The 15662-nt window shown below is 40.9% G+C and overlaps 1 protein-coding gene across 2 annotated transcripts in view; it reads right to left on the minus strand.

Annotated features, from left to right (window-relative positions):
• rxfp2b (relaxin family peptide receptor 2b) overlaps nucleotides 1-15662 on the minus strand; it is a 44364-nt gene that overhangs the window by 16662 nt on the left and 12040 nt on the right. For both annotated transcript variants that reach the window (XM_017490664.3, XM_017490663.3), the window contains exons 4-9: nucleotides 15511-15616; nucleotides 9645-9716; nucleotides 6033-6104; nucleotides 4290-4361; nucleotides 2314-2385; nucleotides 1931-2005 (exon numbers count right to left, since the gene is read on the minus strand). In XM_017490664.3, coding sequence (XP_017346153.1) covers nucleotides 1931-2005; nucleotides 2314-2385; nucleotides 4290-4361; nucleotides 6033-6104; nucleotides 9645-9716; nucleotides 15511-15616 — 469 coding nt within the window. The remainder of the gene's footprint in view (nucleotides 1-1930; nucleotides 2006-2313; nucleotides 2386-4289; nucleotides 4362-6032; nucleotides 6105-9644; nucleotides 9717-15510; nucleotides 15617-15662) is intronic.

The raw sequence follows: 15662 nt of genomic DNA on the forward strand, positions 1-15662 counted from the left end.
CTCATTAAGATCGACAAAGAGATTGGTAATGAGCTTACTCAGGGGCGTTAATGCAGGGAAAATACTCTAACGCAAGTGCAAGAGGTGCCAAACACCATAACAGGGAAACACTGATTCAAATCACACCTCATCAATCATGCTGTTTAATATTTATAATATTATATACGCCGAGAATGATAATCGAAAAACCTCAATCATGACGTTTGATATTTGCTATTGCAGGATTTGAAAAACATTAATCATTTCACAGTTTGTATTCATATCTACAGCTGGATGTCTTATTTACATCAGTCATGTATGCTTTATTGTAACCAGTCCTCGAGTTCTGGAGTTTACTGCAGATGTTTCGAATTTGCTGGTCAGGACAGACATGAACACCGTATACGCATGGGTATATACTTTTTTGATCTGAATTATATCTGTAAAACACATGACCTGAGCTCACAGCTGTGGAAATGGTCAGAGAAGATGGGCTGATGAAGATATGTCAATGAAAAGTCACCATTAGACCAGGATATATCCATGAAGAGAACTAGACTGCCAACAGAAGCCACTGCTCCAGAAACTAAATGCCCCCACAAGCTTTGCTTTGACAAGTCTATTCTTCCAACCACAATGGGGGTTTAAATTAACCATGAATTCAAAAGTTTTTAATTGAATTGTTATTTACTGCCAAAACATTGCAGTTTTTTTTCTTTCTTTCTTTTTTTTTTTTTTTCTAAAGATGAGTTGTAAATAAAATATGTTGGATTTTCACAGACATTTACAGCAGAGTGCTGTTGAATTTGTGATTCTGATAGAAGGTGTTGAATTTTTTATAACAGCGGCTCTTGACTTATTTTTCTCTTCTATAGTAACGTACACAGGGACTTGCATGCTGAACTCCTCACACAGACAGGTTAAAAACGTGTGTGAGAATGGTCTGTGAGGAGATGTTTAGCATGTTTCCATCGTCAGCACTTTGTTTACCAGTCAGAGGTTAACCTGTAACTTTAAGCTTTGGGACCCAGGGAAGTCTTCAGGACAGTGGGCTTTGGAAGTGACAAGCTGTGCTTTTTGTCTCACTGTTTTACTTCAAGAGAAAATAAAAAAGAGAAACCGGTAAACGACGTTTATTTAATTTTTTTTAAATTTTTTTTTATAGCTGCTACAAAATAAGGTCACAAAAGGAAGGAAGTAACTTATTTCACAGTCGTTCCACAATGTTAGATCCTTTAAACCGATAACAAGTAACCAGCAAAACAAAGAAAAACAAGAAACAAACAAAAAACTGCAAGGTATAAAGCTGTTAAGGAATAAAATGCTTGTGCTGTTATTGGAAAATATTCAACTTCAGGGTGGTAAGAGTAGGTCTGCTTCATACCAGGCCACATCATGCTAATTACAAGGAGAAGAAACTAAAAATAAATAGAAGACAAAAGAACCTTTGATACAAAAGGACAAATGACAGAACAACACGTTTAGCGCTTGGTGCTTTGAATGAAAGGGTTTCAAAATTTGTGTATACTGTATGTATATAGTGTGTATGTGTGTTTGCCCCACACGTCTAGTGTTTAGATATTAGATGATAGACTTTCCGTCTAATATCACAACCAGCTATCGCTAAATATTAGATACTGAATTCGCCAACAGAGGGCGCACTACTGAAACTACCTGGAACAGTTTGACGATAATAATTCTAGAACAGGGGTGGGGCGATCTTATCCGGAAAGGGCCGGTGTGGGTGCAGGTTTTCATTCCAACCAATCAGAAGCCACACCTGATTCTATTGAAAGCCAAGAACAACTGATTAAACAGGTGGAATCAGGTGTGGCTTCTGATTGGTTGGAATTGGCCCTTTAGACACTAAGAATAAAACACAGAAGATATGAACAGACAGAATGAACAATTTTATATAAGAGGAAAAAAGAGAGAAAATAATAACACTTACAGCCAATTGAGAAAGGGCATGTGTTTGCAGAGCCTGGATGAAGGAAGCCTTTCGAGCGAGGTGTTCACCATCGACCTGCACACACCACCACCTCCATGAGCTATAATCACCCAGAAATCATTTCACCCTGCTGCAGCTCCTCACCTCTAAACTTTAAGAGAACAAGCTGGGGAATTAATTTAATTAACTTAAATTTAACCTGAGTTATGAAGTTTCTTTTACTGAGAACCAATGAGGTCGAGGTCGATGCGGTGCATGAACAGGTTATTGTGTAGGCACGGTAGTTCTTACACGATAAACCAGCGTTAGTTACATGAGGCCGATACTGCGGGTTAGTTAAAAAGGATTCAATTAGCTGAAAATAAAAAAAAATGGGTACATACAGGAAGAAGAGAGACCTCAGACCAGTGAATGTGTTCACAGTGATGGTTTTCACAGGATTGTCATCCAGAATTCTAAGTAGAGAAAACAGAAATAATTCATACACCACTTACAAAGAAGTGAGACAGAAACTAGCATAAATATTAAATGCTTTTATCGGCTTCCTTAACACGTTGGCCGGTATGATAGAGTGCTAATGAACTCTGAGGATAGTGCATGCACTGGCAATGGAATAACTTCAGTAAATTAAAATCACTTCACAGAAGAAGTTCAACTTACGTTCTGTTCATTATTTCGTTGGTCTATGGTAAAATTGAGTTACTTTTGTGTAGTGGCACAGTAATCGAATTTTCTGCCTCCCACGAGTTCTATTAAAATACCGCTCAGTTATGCCAATCTGTGCTCTACAGCTGGGCCGCACGCATAAAATAACCCATTTGTTACAGAACACTGCTGACAGACAAGGGCCCACTGGACACTGAAGAAATAATCAATCATCAACATTCAAGATGGAGTCTATCCAGACGGAGCCTGTTATTCTGTCTATCAAAATCCTACCAGCTTCCCGAGTGAGCAACGCTTATGTATGTATAAAGAAGTCAGCTTGAGATGGCAGCATGGAACTGCTTTGTGAAAGGAAATTAGCTCTTCAATACACCAACAAAACAAACTTTAAAAGTGAGCTGAAGATCTCAGGGAGAACATCTACACCACCCCAGCTTACTGACTAATACATCTTTGAACCACAGACACAGTTATGTGCACATAGTGAGGATTTACTGTACAATACTACAGAAATGACGTACATTGGTATTCAAATCTCAGGTGAAACGACATACTTGAGCATTATTCAGAACGCAATGCAAGAGTTATGCGCACCGGGTGGAGTTTACCTAAAGTCATATCTCACTTACGCGCCACTCTAACCTTGGACACTAGCCCATTTTTGGTGCACGATATTGGCTCAGGTAAGGAGCAGGATGAATTAATTAATAAGTCTTATTGCAAACGAATCAATCAAATCAATGCATTTAATATCCCGCTAAGAGTTACTGCAGCATAAATGCATTGCGTGCTAAAGATAAAGGACAAACTGTGGCTTTAAACCCTTTACAGATGTTTACACCTGTGCACATAAACTCACTCCACATTAGGAACGTGTCCACCTGCCCTTTCGTGCAATTATCCAATCAGCTACTCATCTGGCAGCTGCGCACTGCATAAAATCATGCACACACAGGTCAAGAGCTTCAGTGAATATTAACATCAAACATCATAATGGAGGAACACTGTGATGACAGCCATGTTGCAAAAAAAAGAGGCTGGTGAGTTTATTTGTGCATGTGTAAAGATACACACACACACACACACACATATATATATATATATATATATATATATATATATATATATATATATATATATATATATATATATATATATATATATATATATAGGAGAAGCGGCTTAAAGCTACAGCACACCCTTTATCTTTATCATACTAATGAACATCAATGCGTTTAATGGCCTGCTAAGAGCTACTGGACCATAAAATGCAAAAATCTAAATAGACCCTTCTAGCCTCATTTTTTATGGTTGCTGTTTAATGACCACAGCAGCAGTCCAGCATAACAATTTAAAGTAATGTAACCTCTAGAGTATTTCAGACATATTTCATGCAGTGGTAGCTCAATAGCTCTGGTTTATTTCAAATCCCAGGACTGGAAAAAAAAAAAAAAAGCCACCATTGAGCGTGTAACAAATACCCTTAGCAATGAATTATTTAGCTGTATGATTGGATTGTTAGTCGCCCGTTAGTCGGCTTGGATAACAGCATCTTGTAATACAGTACTATATACTCACAGTGCATTCGTATGGACCTCATGTATATTTTTAAGCAAAGGTTTGTGCCGGACTTAATTATAATGGAAATAACCTGATTATTGTGAATATACTGTGAACGCAGTGCTGTACTTACAGCCATTTGAGTTGGTGGAGATCAGCAAAGACTCCATGTTTTAATAAAGTGATGCAGTTTTGGCTCAAAGACCTGTAACAGAATAGAAATGTTGACATATAGCCTCATAAAGACTATAAAAGACCAGTCTAGTCTCTCAAAAGCTCATGCTGGAGGTTTCATCTCCTCAATCAGTAGGCTTGAAAGTCGACAATTCTACGTGGCGTAGCGTTTAATAACGGACGTGCATACACTGCACGAGTTATGATGAGGTTACCGCACACGCTGTATGAGAAAGATGACACGAGTTCACTCAAACCGAGAGTGTGGATCGGGTTGTTTATAGCATACTGTTTAATACAGGGGTCGGGAAACTATGGCTCGCGAGCCAGATAGTATATGACTCTTTCAGTGATCGCATATGGCTCGACAGTAGGGGAAAAAAACAAACAAACTAAAAACAATCACGAAGCACAGCAGTTAGTGTTGAGTCAATTACAAATCTACTTATTGAATGTTTTAAAATATTATTGCCAAGTCTACACCAACCATTCGTGATGTGGCACAAGTTCAGAGCGGTTCAGCAGAGCGGGGATGTGGAATGGAGCAGTAATTTCCCTCTCTAGTTCAGAAATCGGTCAAAAACCACATACACACTGTTTGTTTTCAGTTTTTTCACAAAGGTGAAATGGCTAAAAGAAAAGAAAAAAAAAGAGGACGAGTCCAGACAGTTTGTGCACTACTGGTCATCTCAAGCTCCATGTTAAAATGCAAGGTAATGGAAACAGTCATGTTTGTCCCTACAGCGGTTTGTGTATGCGTTTCAATCAAAGATGGGCCTTTTCATAAAAGACATCGAAACGGTTTGTCTTCTGCACAGGGAAAAACTGCAAGGATTCAGAGATAAACATTTAGAGACGGACCCAGACAATATTTTGACCTCATGCAGCTGGACACCTTCACGTCAGGTCTTCTGATGATCTTCAAATCAACCTTTTTTTTCTTTTTTTGGAGAATTTCACGTGCGTCCTGCCCTATTCGACTCGCCATCCACATGAGGGTGCAGTGGATGCACAAGAACCGATCTTCATCCCTAGAGTTTCCACTGCAGATTTTGAGGGGGGAGTATATATATATATATTTTTTTTTTTTTTGGATAAACCTGTGTTGTGTTTACAGTTGATGCATGAGAGCAGAGAATTTTTGTGATCAACATGTAAAACAATAAAGACAATTTTTCACAGCCTTCTTTGCTCATATTTACCAAGGGTGCCAATATTACTGGAGGGCACTATGTATTAGTATTTTGAATGTGAATATGAAGGACCAAAGAACCTTGGACACAAATTAAATCTGGGGAGTGCAATTTAATCGAATTAAACAAGAGAGCTTGACTGTTAAATTAAAAAAAAACTAAAGTAATACAAATTTGGATATTAAAATTTTAATTCGACCTGTAGTGGCACAGTTCTGATTAAATAATTAAAACCCTTTTATTTATTTATTTATTTTTTTTAAAAGTATGGCTTAAAAGGAATGGGTCATTCTAATTGTACTCAAACAATCAAGGAGATTAGTAGCAAACACAACCAAGACAGTAATGCATTTCTAACTAATGACATCAAACGACAACAAACTTGTCTTTGCAAAACACTTATTTATTTATTTATTTATTTACTTATTTATTTATTTATTTGTTTGCTAAAATTCTGACCTTTCAGCAACTGGAAACCAGTGACATTTCTTAAATAGAAATATACTCACAGTTTCTGCAATTTGAATAATCCATTAAAAGCCCGATCGGATACATAGCTTATGCAGTTATCCTGAAGAAATCTGAAACACAGAACGACAAAACCAGTTGACAATAGGCTTATTTCAGTGAAAGCTCTATTGTTATTGAAGTTGCTCAAGAATTACTACCAGATGTTGCATTTGTTAAAATGGCCATGGGTTTTACATCTCACTGTAATGAAATGCAACCTAGAACAGGGCCAGTGTACTTAATGAGACTCTGAAGTGTAGATCAATTAAGCTTGATGAACTTAATGATCAATTATTTCAATGATCTGTGCGAGTCTGGACTGGCGAGAACGTTTGGTAAGGTCAGCCTCCTTGATGACACACACACACCCCCACCCACACCGTGACCACACGTCAGCATTACGAGGCAGTTATCACATACTGGTGTAACAGCGGGAGGTGCGGTCTGTAAGTGTGTAGTCAAGGCATGTTTATTCAGGGCGATCCAAAAATCTAAGTCAGGATAGCCGGTAAGATTCCAAAGAAAGGCAGACGGGATGAGATATCCCTAACCCCATATCCCTAACCCAGACCTACAAACAGGCATAGGGTCAAAAACTCAGATTTGCAGAGGAAATACACAACGCTACTATACAACACCAAAAGAGAAACAATGAGGGATTAAATACACAATCTAGATATGGTAGGGGCAACAGGTAACAGATTTGAACAAATGGCCAGGCCAACAGGGCACAGGAAGCCGTATATGGGGAAATGGGACCGGTGTTGAAGAGAGCACAGAATCAGGGCAGATATTACCAAGTACCCCTCACCCTTAATGGGTGGCTCCTGACACATGTACCGTGTGATGTTATGTGTCCTACCGGTTAAGGAACCCTGGCTGTGACAGAGACAGCGAATGGAACAGTGGCTGAGACATATACGTTACGTGCAGACAAACAACATGGATGACTCAGAATTCCAGACAACAGTTCAGACTGTGCTAGGAGTGCTCGGCATCGATGTCGAAGTGGAGCACACAGAAAGGCAACACCTCCACTAGTCACAGACAAGGAGAGTGATGTCTGCTGGACGCCGCATCGTTGTGACACCTTCTTCTGGAGAACAAAAGAAGACACAGCTCCAGGAGATGCATTTATGGGACACCTCTCTTTGCTTTGCACAACTTTGCAAGTTAAAGACATGGCTAGGAATGAATGGGTGTCTGGAAGTGCGACAGACAATCGAAGGATTCGGATAAACAGCGATGACCGCTGGAGAACACCGACATGCAGAGAACACGTGAAATGTGAAGCACAGACTAGTAAACTACACTTAAATTCGAACCCTGGACCCTTGGACTGTGAGGTGGCAGTGTTACCCATTGGGTTCTGTCATGTTCTGTTTCATGTTTGTTTTCTATCCCTGGTACCTTGCTACGTGTTCACAGTTTCTTTTTGTGTTTTAAAATTATTCTGCATCATTCTTTGCCTCCATTACCTGACAACATCATAGTAATAGTACTTCTAAAGCAAGTACTGACAGTACCGATAGACAGTATCTATGCTGATTAAAGATTCTAGGATTTATTTATTTATTTTTTTTAACCAAACACGATTTAAAGACGCAGACAGGTTTCATCACTGTTCTACAGTGTAGCAACATAAGCAAAAATCCAAACTAGTAACAATGCCAAACAAAACCGAGTGCGGAGTCTTACTAGTCGATGCCCTAGAATTTAAGGTGAGAGAAAGGTTGAATGGGGGAATAATTGGTAACAGAATTTGAATGAGGATTGGGGTGCGAATGTGGACAGTAAGCAGGCTTGGCTTCGGGAGCGTTCTGCTGTTTAGACCCAGTCTGTATAACATAAGTCCAGGCTTACAAAGCTGGATTTAAAATAAAAATCAGCCAGAATGAAAATTAATTGTCCCACAGCTAGGAAATAACAGACGACATAATTAGCGCTACACATGCACTCATATGAAAAAATAAGTACACCCCATGATGGGAATTGTTGGGTTTTTTTGGACATATTTGGACAAGCGAACATTTGATCCTCTTTGAAACAGTGCCTATAAATAAAGTCGATATACTCTATCAAATGACACACAGAACTGACATTGACACAATTTAAATGAACAAAAAACAGATCAGTCACATGGAAAAAAAACATAAGTACACCCCTATATTTATCACACCTTCAAATCCATAAAATAAGAATCGGGTGTTTAAGATTGGGTGCCAGTATCTGGCGCTATTGAGGTCTATGGTGTCATCATGCTAAAAATCTTTTTGCGATAATAAAATAAGCGGAATAGAATCCACTGTTCAGTAAAGCACAGTCTAATTGCTCGATGGCACCCTTCTTCAGGAGAGCCCAGACCTCCTGGAATAGGGCCAGAGCCTTTTTGGGGTTCTTGACTAAGGTTTTTTTGACTCCATGGAACCCCGCCGGTCGATATCTGAATTGAATGTTGTAGCCCAGTGACAGGATTGATACAACTCAAGGGTATGACATTAGCGCTTCCCAGCATCTGAGCTGCTGGCTGGTGAAGCACCCGAACTCGGGAGTGGTACAGTCATTGTCTACCCCCTCGTCCCTTATCATTTCTGGAGGGGCGACGGCCGGAAGTCTGGCCTCGCTGTGCCAAACGAGGCGGCTGGGGCTGGCTGACGAAACTTCTCTGGGCTTTGTCTTCTCAGCTGGGTAATCGGCCATGGTATGTACTGAGCCATATTTGCTGCCATAGAGGGTCTCTGTCTAGCGGGGTGTTCACGACGCAGACTAGCAAACCGTTATCTGGCCTGTGTAACCTGTAGACTGCGCTCCAGGGCTTGCTGTGCAGCAGGGCCGAACAGTTCCAAGGACTAACAGGAAGAGAGCGGAGGGCTTTCCTGCAGTGTTCCAAAAGTGGAGACCTGGCCAGCCATATTTGGTGTCGAGCGAGGGTTAACGAAGACATTAGCTTACCCAACTCCCTGGTCATATAGGTGAATGCCTGCAAAGAGGCGTCACTCGGCCTGAGCCTGAGTGGGCAGAAGGGTCAACCTTTAAAGCCTGCAATGTCTGGGACAGGGCTAGCATAAGGTGTGACATGGAATTCCCAATACGTCCCATACGTGTTGCTGTGTCATAGCTTCTCACAGTGAAATCATCTGTCAACTGGCACTGTGGCCAAGGACAGCATGCATCGGGCTGAAGTGCTTTATCAGGTGATAGCGCAAGGGCAGCAACAGCCGGCTCTACACGGGTGTCTCTAGTCCAGCTGAACGCCATTATCAATGCAGTCTCATAGATTTGGGGAATTAGTAACTCCGGGGGCAAATACATTTTCACACAGGCCCAGTTCGTATTGGATAATTCTTTTGCTTCAGTAAATAACGTTATCATTTAAAAACTGTAATTTGGTGTTTACTCTGGCTGCCTTTCTTTTATCTTAGATTTCGTTTTCATTTCTGAAACGATTTTGTATGAGATATACACAAAAACAAGAAATCAGGAAGGGGCTAATAGTTTTCACAGAACTGTACATATACCGTGTCAGAATCCGCTACTATTGGACTGTTATGAACGATTAGTTGTTGAAAAGCAGGAAAATGAAAGTTTTTAAAAGACTTGCAGGGACTTACAGTCTTCGAAGTTCTGTGTATCTACTAAAAGCATGTTCTGGTAACACATGAATCTCATTGCTCTTCAGAGACCTGTGGAAGAACAAAAAAGCAGCAGTGAGAGGTAATGGGCATTAAATACTGATGGAAAAAGAGCCAGAGCTGACTGTACTTCCTTAAGAGAAATAAACGATCTTTTATAATAGGTTTTTTTTTTTGTATTAGAGAAGTGGACAATGGAAAAGTTGCAGTTATAAACTCATTTATACTCAATATGCTGGTTCGACAAACCCAAGAGTGTGGACCAAGGAATGTCATTTGTGCGAACACTTTTATTTAGTGTTTATTTTTTTGGTATGTCTGTCTGTCTGTATTTCAGGCCATATTCAGTGATGGTCAAAGGTGGCCACGGGTGGGTGAAACTGCCCCCTGTAGATCTCTGGTCACTATATGTACTTCCAAGTGCTCTTCATGTTCAGTGGCCTCTGGAAATACTAGGTTCTGCCATTCAGTGTCCATATGTCTGCTCCTGAGATTCTTCAAATCATAAACATTGTGCAGTGGAGGCTCAACCATCGTCCCACTGCACCCTACATTATTTACTTAAAAGGCTAGATGGAGCATCTCGTGCCCCTCCGCAAGGTCTGAAGGTACATTTCTATGGGTGTTGGATTCTGTTTTCTCTAAACCGTGCTGACGTACCTAGATTTTGACCAGCCATGAATGTTGCAGACAGATGCATCAGAGGACGCCAGTGGAATTTTGACAGAGGTAAAAAAAAAAAAAAAAAAAGGGATTCACCAAACACCCTAATGTAGTTGTTAATCAGAACACGGACTGATAGATGGGAGGTTGATAGTTGTGTTATATCCGGTACATTCATGCGTCAGCTGAATAAAGATTTGGATGAGTTGGAAGATGTAGGTCGATGAAAAGGGGTTGTAGAGCATTATATCATATTGTAATATCTTTTCTGAGAGACGGAGCCACTTTAGTCAATTAGACACAGTCAGGTCTTTAACTTATTTTGCAGGGGACAGTAGCTAGTGTATACAGTGGCGTCCAAAAGCCTGAGAGCACTAGTGTAAATGCTTCAATGTTATACACTTTTCTAATTCAATACAAACAATTCAAACAAGACGGCAACTCGGGTGAAAAATAGAATCGCTGGAATATTTCCATGAATTTCAGAGTTCTTATTATATTCGTACATATCCCTTAATGTGCACTCGGACTGGCATGGGCTCCACTAAACCTTACGATCCAGTTCAGATCAAATCCGTGTTTGAAGTGTCGCCCGAACACACGCTTCAAAAGAAGGGATTAGCCATGAGGAAAATCTGACCTTTTGTACAAAGTGGTTAACATGGACAATATCGCACATTTGCCTTCTGTTTATTTTCAATTTCAAATAAAAATAAAAGAAAATCCCGGAATTATGGACCTCACTGAATGTTGCATTTTTATTTGGTTTTACAGACAAATACTCAGAGCGCTTTTCGAATGCTGAGCTACGGTTGAAGCATTTCGAAATGCAGATATTGTTTAGTCTGTGAAGGTCTGGTCCTGGGGATTTATGAGATGTGGTGGAAGACTGTTTGAAATCTTTAGTTGCTGAAAAGCTCACATGTCTCTGACATTCCTCAGAAAAGTGCTCGTTTATTGCCATGAGGACTTGTTTGTTGCCAGGGGGTCATGACTTGTGTCTATTACCAGTGTAATTCTCTTACTTTCCTGTTTTGTCTGTGGCCTTTTAGCAAACACCTCTTTTGTGACTTTTATTTACCTAAACGATTGCGAACTCCACTTTGGCTCTGATCACCTTTCCATTCAGAATCAATGCCTCTTGGACGCTAACAATTCCTCCTATAACCCATAGCACTTCATCGATATGCCGAGACAGGCACGTCCACATATAGACATCAAAAGGGGTTGAACACCTGCCCTTTTCCTTCCTTGATTGAAAGCGCCCTTTTTCTGAGGTGCTTTTTTTTATATAAACAAACATATTCTTGTTTGCGCACAGCTTCCCTGTGAAACAAATATATATATATAAATATATATATAAATATATATCGCAAAATAAAATCCTAATATCAGGTTGGGAGATGAGACTTTGTCAATATCCGATGCCCCCCCCTCCCCCCCTCTCTCCCTCCCTCTCTCCCTCTCTCTCCCTTCCTCCCTCTCTCCCTCCCTTTCTCTCTCTCTCCCTCCCTCCCTTCCTCTCTCCCTCCCTCTCTCCCTCCCTCCCTCCCTCCCTCCCTTTCTCTCTCTCTCCCTCCCTCCCTTCCTCTCTCCCTCCCTCTCTCCCTTCCTCCCTCTCTCCCTCCCTTTCTCTCTCTCTCCCTCCCTCCCCCCCTCTCTCCCTCCCTCTCTCCCTCCCTCTCTCTCTCTCTCTCCCTTCCTCCCTCTCTCCCTCCCTTTCTCTCTCTCTCCCTCCCTTTCTCTCTCCCTCCCTCCCTCCCTCCCTTTCTCTCTCCCTCCCTCCCTCCCTTTCTCTCTCCCTCCCTCCCTCCCTTCCTCTCTCTCCCTCCCTCCCTTTTTCTCTCTTTCTCCCTCCCTCCCTCTCTCTCACTCTCTCTCTCCCTTCCTCCCTCCCTCCCTCCCTTCCTCTCTCTCCCTCCCTCCCTCCTTCTCTCTTTCTCCCTCCCTCTCACTCTCTCTCTCCCTTCCTCCTTCTCTCCCTCCCTTTCTCTCTCTCTCCCTCCTTCCCTCCCTCCCTCCCTCTCCCTCCCTCCCTCCCTCCCTCCCTTCCTCTCTCTCCCTCCCTCCCTTTCTCTCTCTTTCTCCCTAACTCCCTCTGTCTCTCTCCCTCCCTCCCTCCTCTCTCTCTCCCTCTCGCCTTCCACATCTCCGCTCAGCAGTGCAGCACACATCGGCACATCAGACACACAGGCAGGCAGCAGCTCCTCCCAGCTCCTATCCCAGTTGTGTTTTTCTTGGCTTGTGTGGAGATGAGTGGTGATGAATAAAAGACTAAGCTACCAGCGCCTCGACTTTACAGCTAATTAGCCAAAAGACAAATATAGTTAACTCGTGTCTTGCTAATCTCACGAGCTATTAGATAATGTGATAGGTTAGCTAAAGTTTAGCTAAGGCAATATATCATGTCCATACTGACTGTACTGTACTGTAATTCATTGAGACACTACAGGTGCATACAGTAAAATTTGTGTCTAATAACGTCAACACAATCGCCATATTGATATGCAGATTAGGCGTTAACTAATTAAAATGTGCTAATTTGCATACATTTGACGGTGAACACAATCAAAAAAAAAAATGACTAAAGCACATCACCACAAAACCTCCCCATTCACTGACTTACATCGAGTCTTTTCCTCTGAAAAGTTACGTTTAAACATGCACGTGCGCTTGTTCTGTGTAGTTTAGAAGAAATCTACAGATGCAGACGGAGGCTTAAAACAAACACCATCCAAATGCGCATTTTGGACATTTTCTTTCCATTCGAGTAAAAGAAGACGTGGAAGCAAAACACACCAAAAATCTCAAAATTGTCCACTACATGAAAAAAAGTATCCTGCCTCAAACAGTAACTCGTGAGTGTGAGGGAATTCAAATAAATTCGGTAAGGAAGTCAGAGTCGTGTTAATATATTTAACGTTTTGTTTAAAAACATTTTTTTTTAAATAAATAATTATGAGATGTCCTTTATTTCCGCGTGAGCTCCGTCCTCCCACAATGTCTGTGCACGTCCCTGTGCCAAGACATCTGTAGTGAATAAAAACTGCCTACTTGTTTAAATATATTTGGTGTTGCTGCTCTCTGATACCTTATACTGTATCAGACTGTTAAAATCAATGGTCAGAATGATAGATATGTTAATATCCAGTTGAGGAAATTGAAAATCTTCTGGGATAAACACAATATGCTTGTTCTGAAGACTATATAGTCCAGAGATTTGGACATTCTCCTCTTTTCCTACAGTGTTGTATAAGCCCTACACGCTCCAAAGAAGATACAAGTCTTAGCAAGAAAATCGGGGTCAATGGATCAGTGACCGTCGGATTAATCAGTGATGCCGATTATGGATTAAGCAATAACACCGAAGTACCGTTCTCCCAAAATAATGGTGCTACTTATGAATTAGGTAATAACTCTGAAGTACTCTTCTACATATAATAATAATAATAATAATAATAATAATAATAAACTTTATTTTATAGAGCGCCTTTAGAAGCAGCTTCTCAAAGCGCTGTACACAAAATAAGCAGTACACCGAAAGACTTTTTTAAATAAAAGTTAATAATAATAATAATAATAATAATAATAATAATAATAATAATAATAAAAGTAGACATCAGCAGTCGAATGCAAGTTTAAAAAAGTGTGTCTTAAGTTGAGCTTTAAAAGTGCCAGAGGTGTGAGCTTCCCTAAGTTCGAGAGGAAGAGAGTTCCGAAGTGAAGGGGCGGAGACAGAAAAAGCCCCGTCACTCATAGATTTTAAGCGTGTTTGTGGAACGGTGAGCAGATGACATTTTGAGGAGCGCAGTCTGCGATTTGGGGTGTAAGGGATTAATAAAGCAGATATATTATAAGGAGCGACGCCATGTTATGCTTTGTATGTCACCATCGTCATTTTAAAATGGACACGGAACCCGACCGGGAGCCAGCGCAAGGACTCCAGAACAGGAGTGATATGACTGTACAGTATTTCCTGGTCCCAGTCAGGATCCTGGCAGCAGAGTGTTGTACATATTGGAGTCTATCGATTGTGGATTTAGAAACCGCGGTGAAAACGGCGTTACAGTAATCCAACCGAGTGACAACGAATGATTTCATCAGTTTTTCATCTACAGAGAAGTTTAGCGTTGGGCGCAGTCTAGCTGTATTTCTGAGGGGAAAAAAGGATGCTTTAACGGCGCTCTGAACAGAAGAATCAAATTTAAGGCTGGCGTCAAACATTACTCCACGGTTCCTCGTCTTACTTCGGGTCTCTAGAACAGAGCCGTCGGCAAACAGAGACAGCGGACCAGCTTAGAGAATTTGCTGACGGGAACCTATAATCACCACCATTCAGGCAGAGAAAATGATTATCCATCCATGTTTCTATCTCAGAAATACAGCTAACTTACATTTACATTTATTCACTCAGCAGACGCTTTTATCCAAAGCATCTTACAAATGAGGAAAGGGACTTGCGAATTTTGTTCTCGCAAAATAATGATGATATAAAATTGTTATAAATGCGGAAAAGTTTTTCCTATATGATAATTTCACCACCACTTACTACCAAGTGTTTTTTTGTTTTTTTTTCCTGTAACATGTTTTGATTTGCAAACCCACATGGCAATTCAATTAACATGCAAATTAGTCTACTGCATCATCTGGCAACTATTAGCAACTGTTTGAGCTTTTCCCCCCTGAAAAGAAGGACCAACGATGCTCCTTTTTATTGTCGTGTGCAAATGTTACACAGAGTTGCTTATGACCCTGATGCTTAATCGGTGTGTTGTGAGCAGTCTATAAATGCCCTGGAGATCCATTCTTCTCTCCAGGCTTGTGTTTGCTGATTTGATCAAATTATTAATACCTGAATTTGAATTTATTACTACCTGAATTATTAATAGCTCAATGTTTTATAGCTCACAAATGCAGTACGATTTCTTCCTCCCTCCAGCCTTCGGTGAACCAGCTGCCTGTCTGTATGTCTAAGGTTAGGATTAGTCTAAAGTCCTTATCAGCAACTGTGGGAACAGTACCATGGGAGTCAGGTCGGGAATCAAACCTGCCCGTCAGCTTCTGTAGTGCTTAAGTGGAGCTGTAAGTAAGTATCAGCTACAGCTACAACTTAAGTGGGACTGTCAGGAGATTACAGTGTGTGCCTGCAGGCTGGTACAAATTGACAATGAAAAGTACATACAGGGATGTCACATTGGTTGACACATGCGGCACGGAATTCAAACTGATGCGCACACACTGGAGCTCCAGCTCAATGCACTGACAGCGATCCGGGTACTGCTGCAGAACTGTGTACAAGATAGATAGCCAGACAGATAGATAGATAGATAGACA

The sequence above is a fragment of the Ictalurus punctatus genome, chromosome 17 (assembly GCF_001660625.3).
Source record: "Ictalurus punctatus breed USDA103 chromosome 17, Coco_2.0, whole genome shotgun sequence".
Classification (NCBI taxonomy): domain Eukaryota; kingdom Metazoa; phylum Chordata; class Actinopteri; order Siluriformes; family Ictaluridae; genus Ictalurus; species Ictalurus punctatus.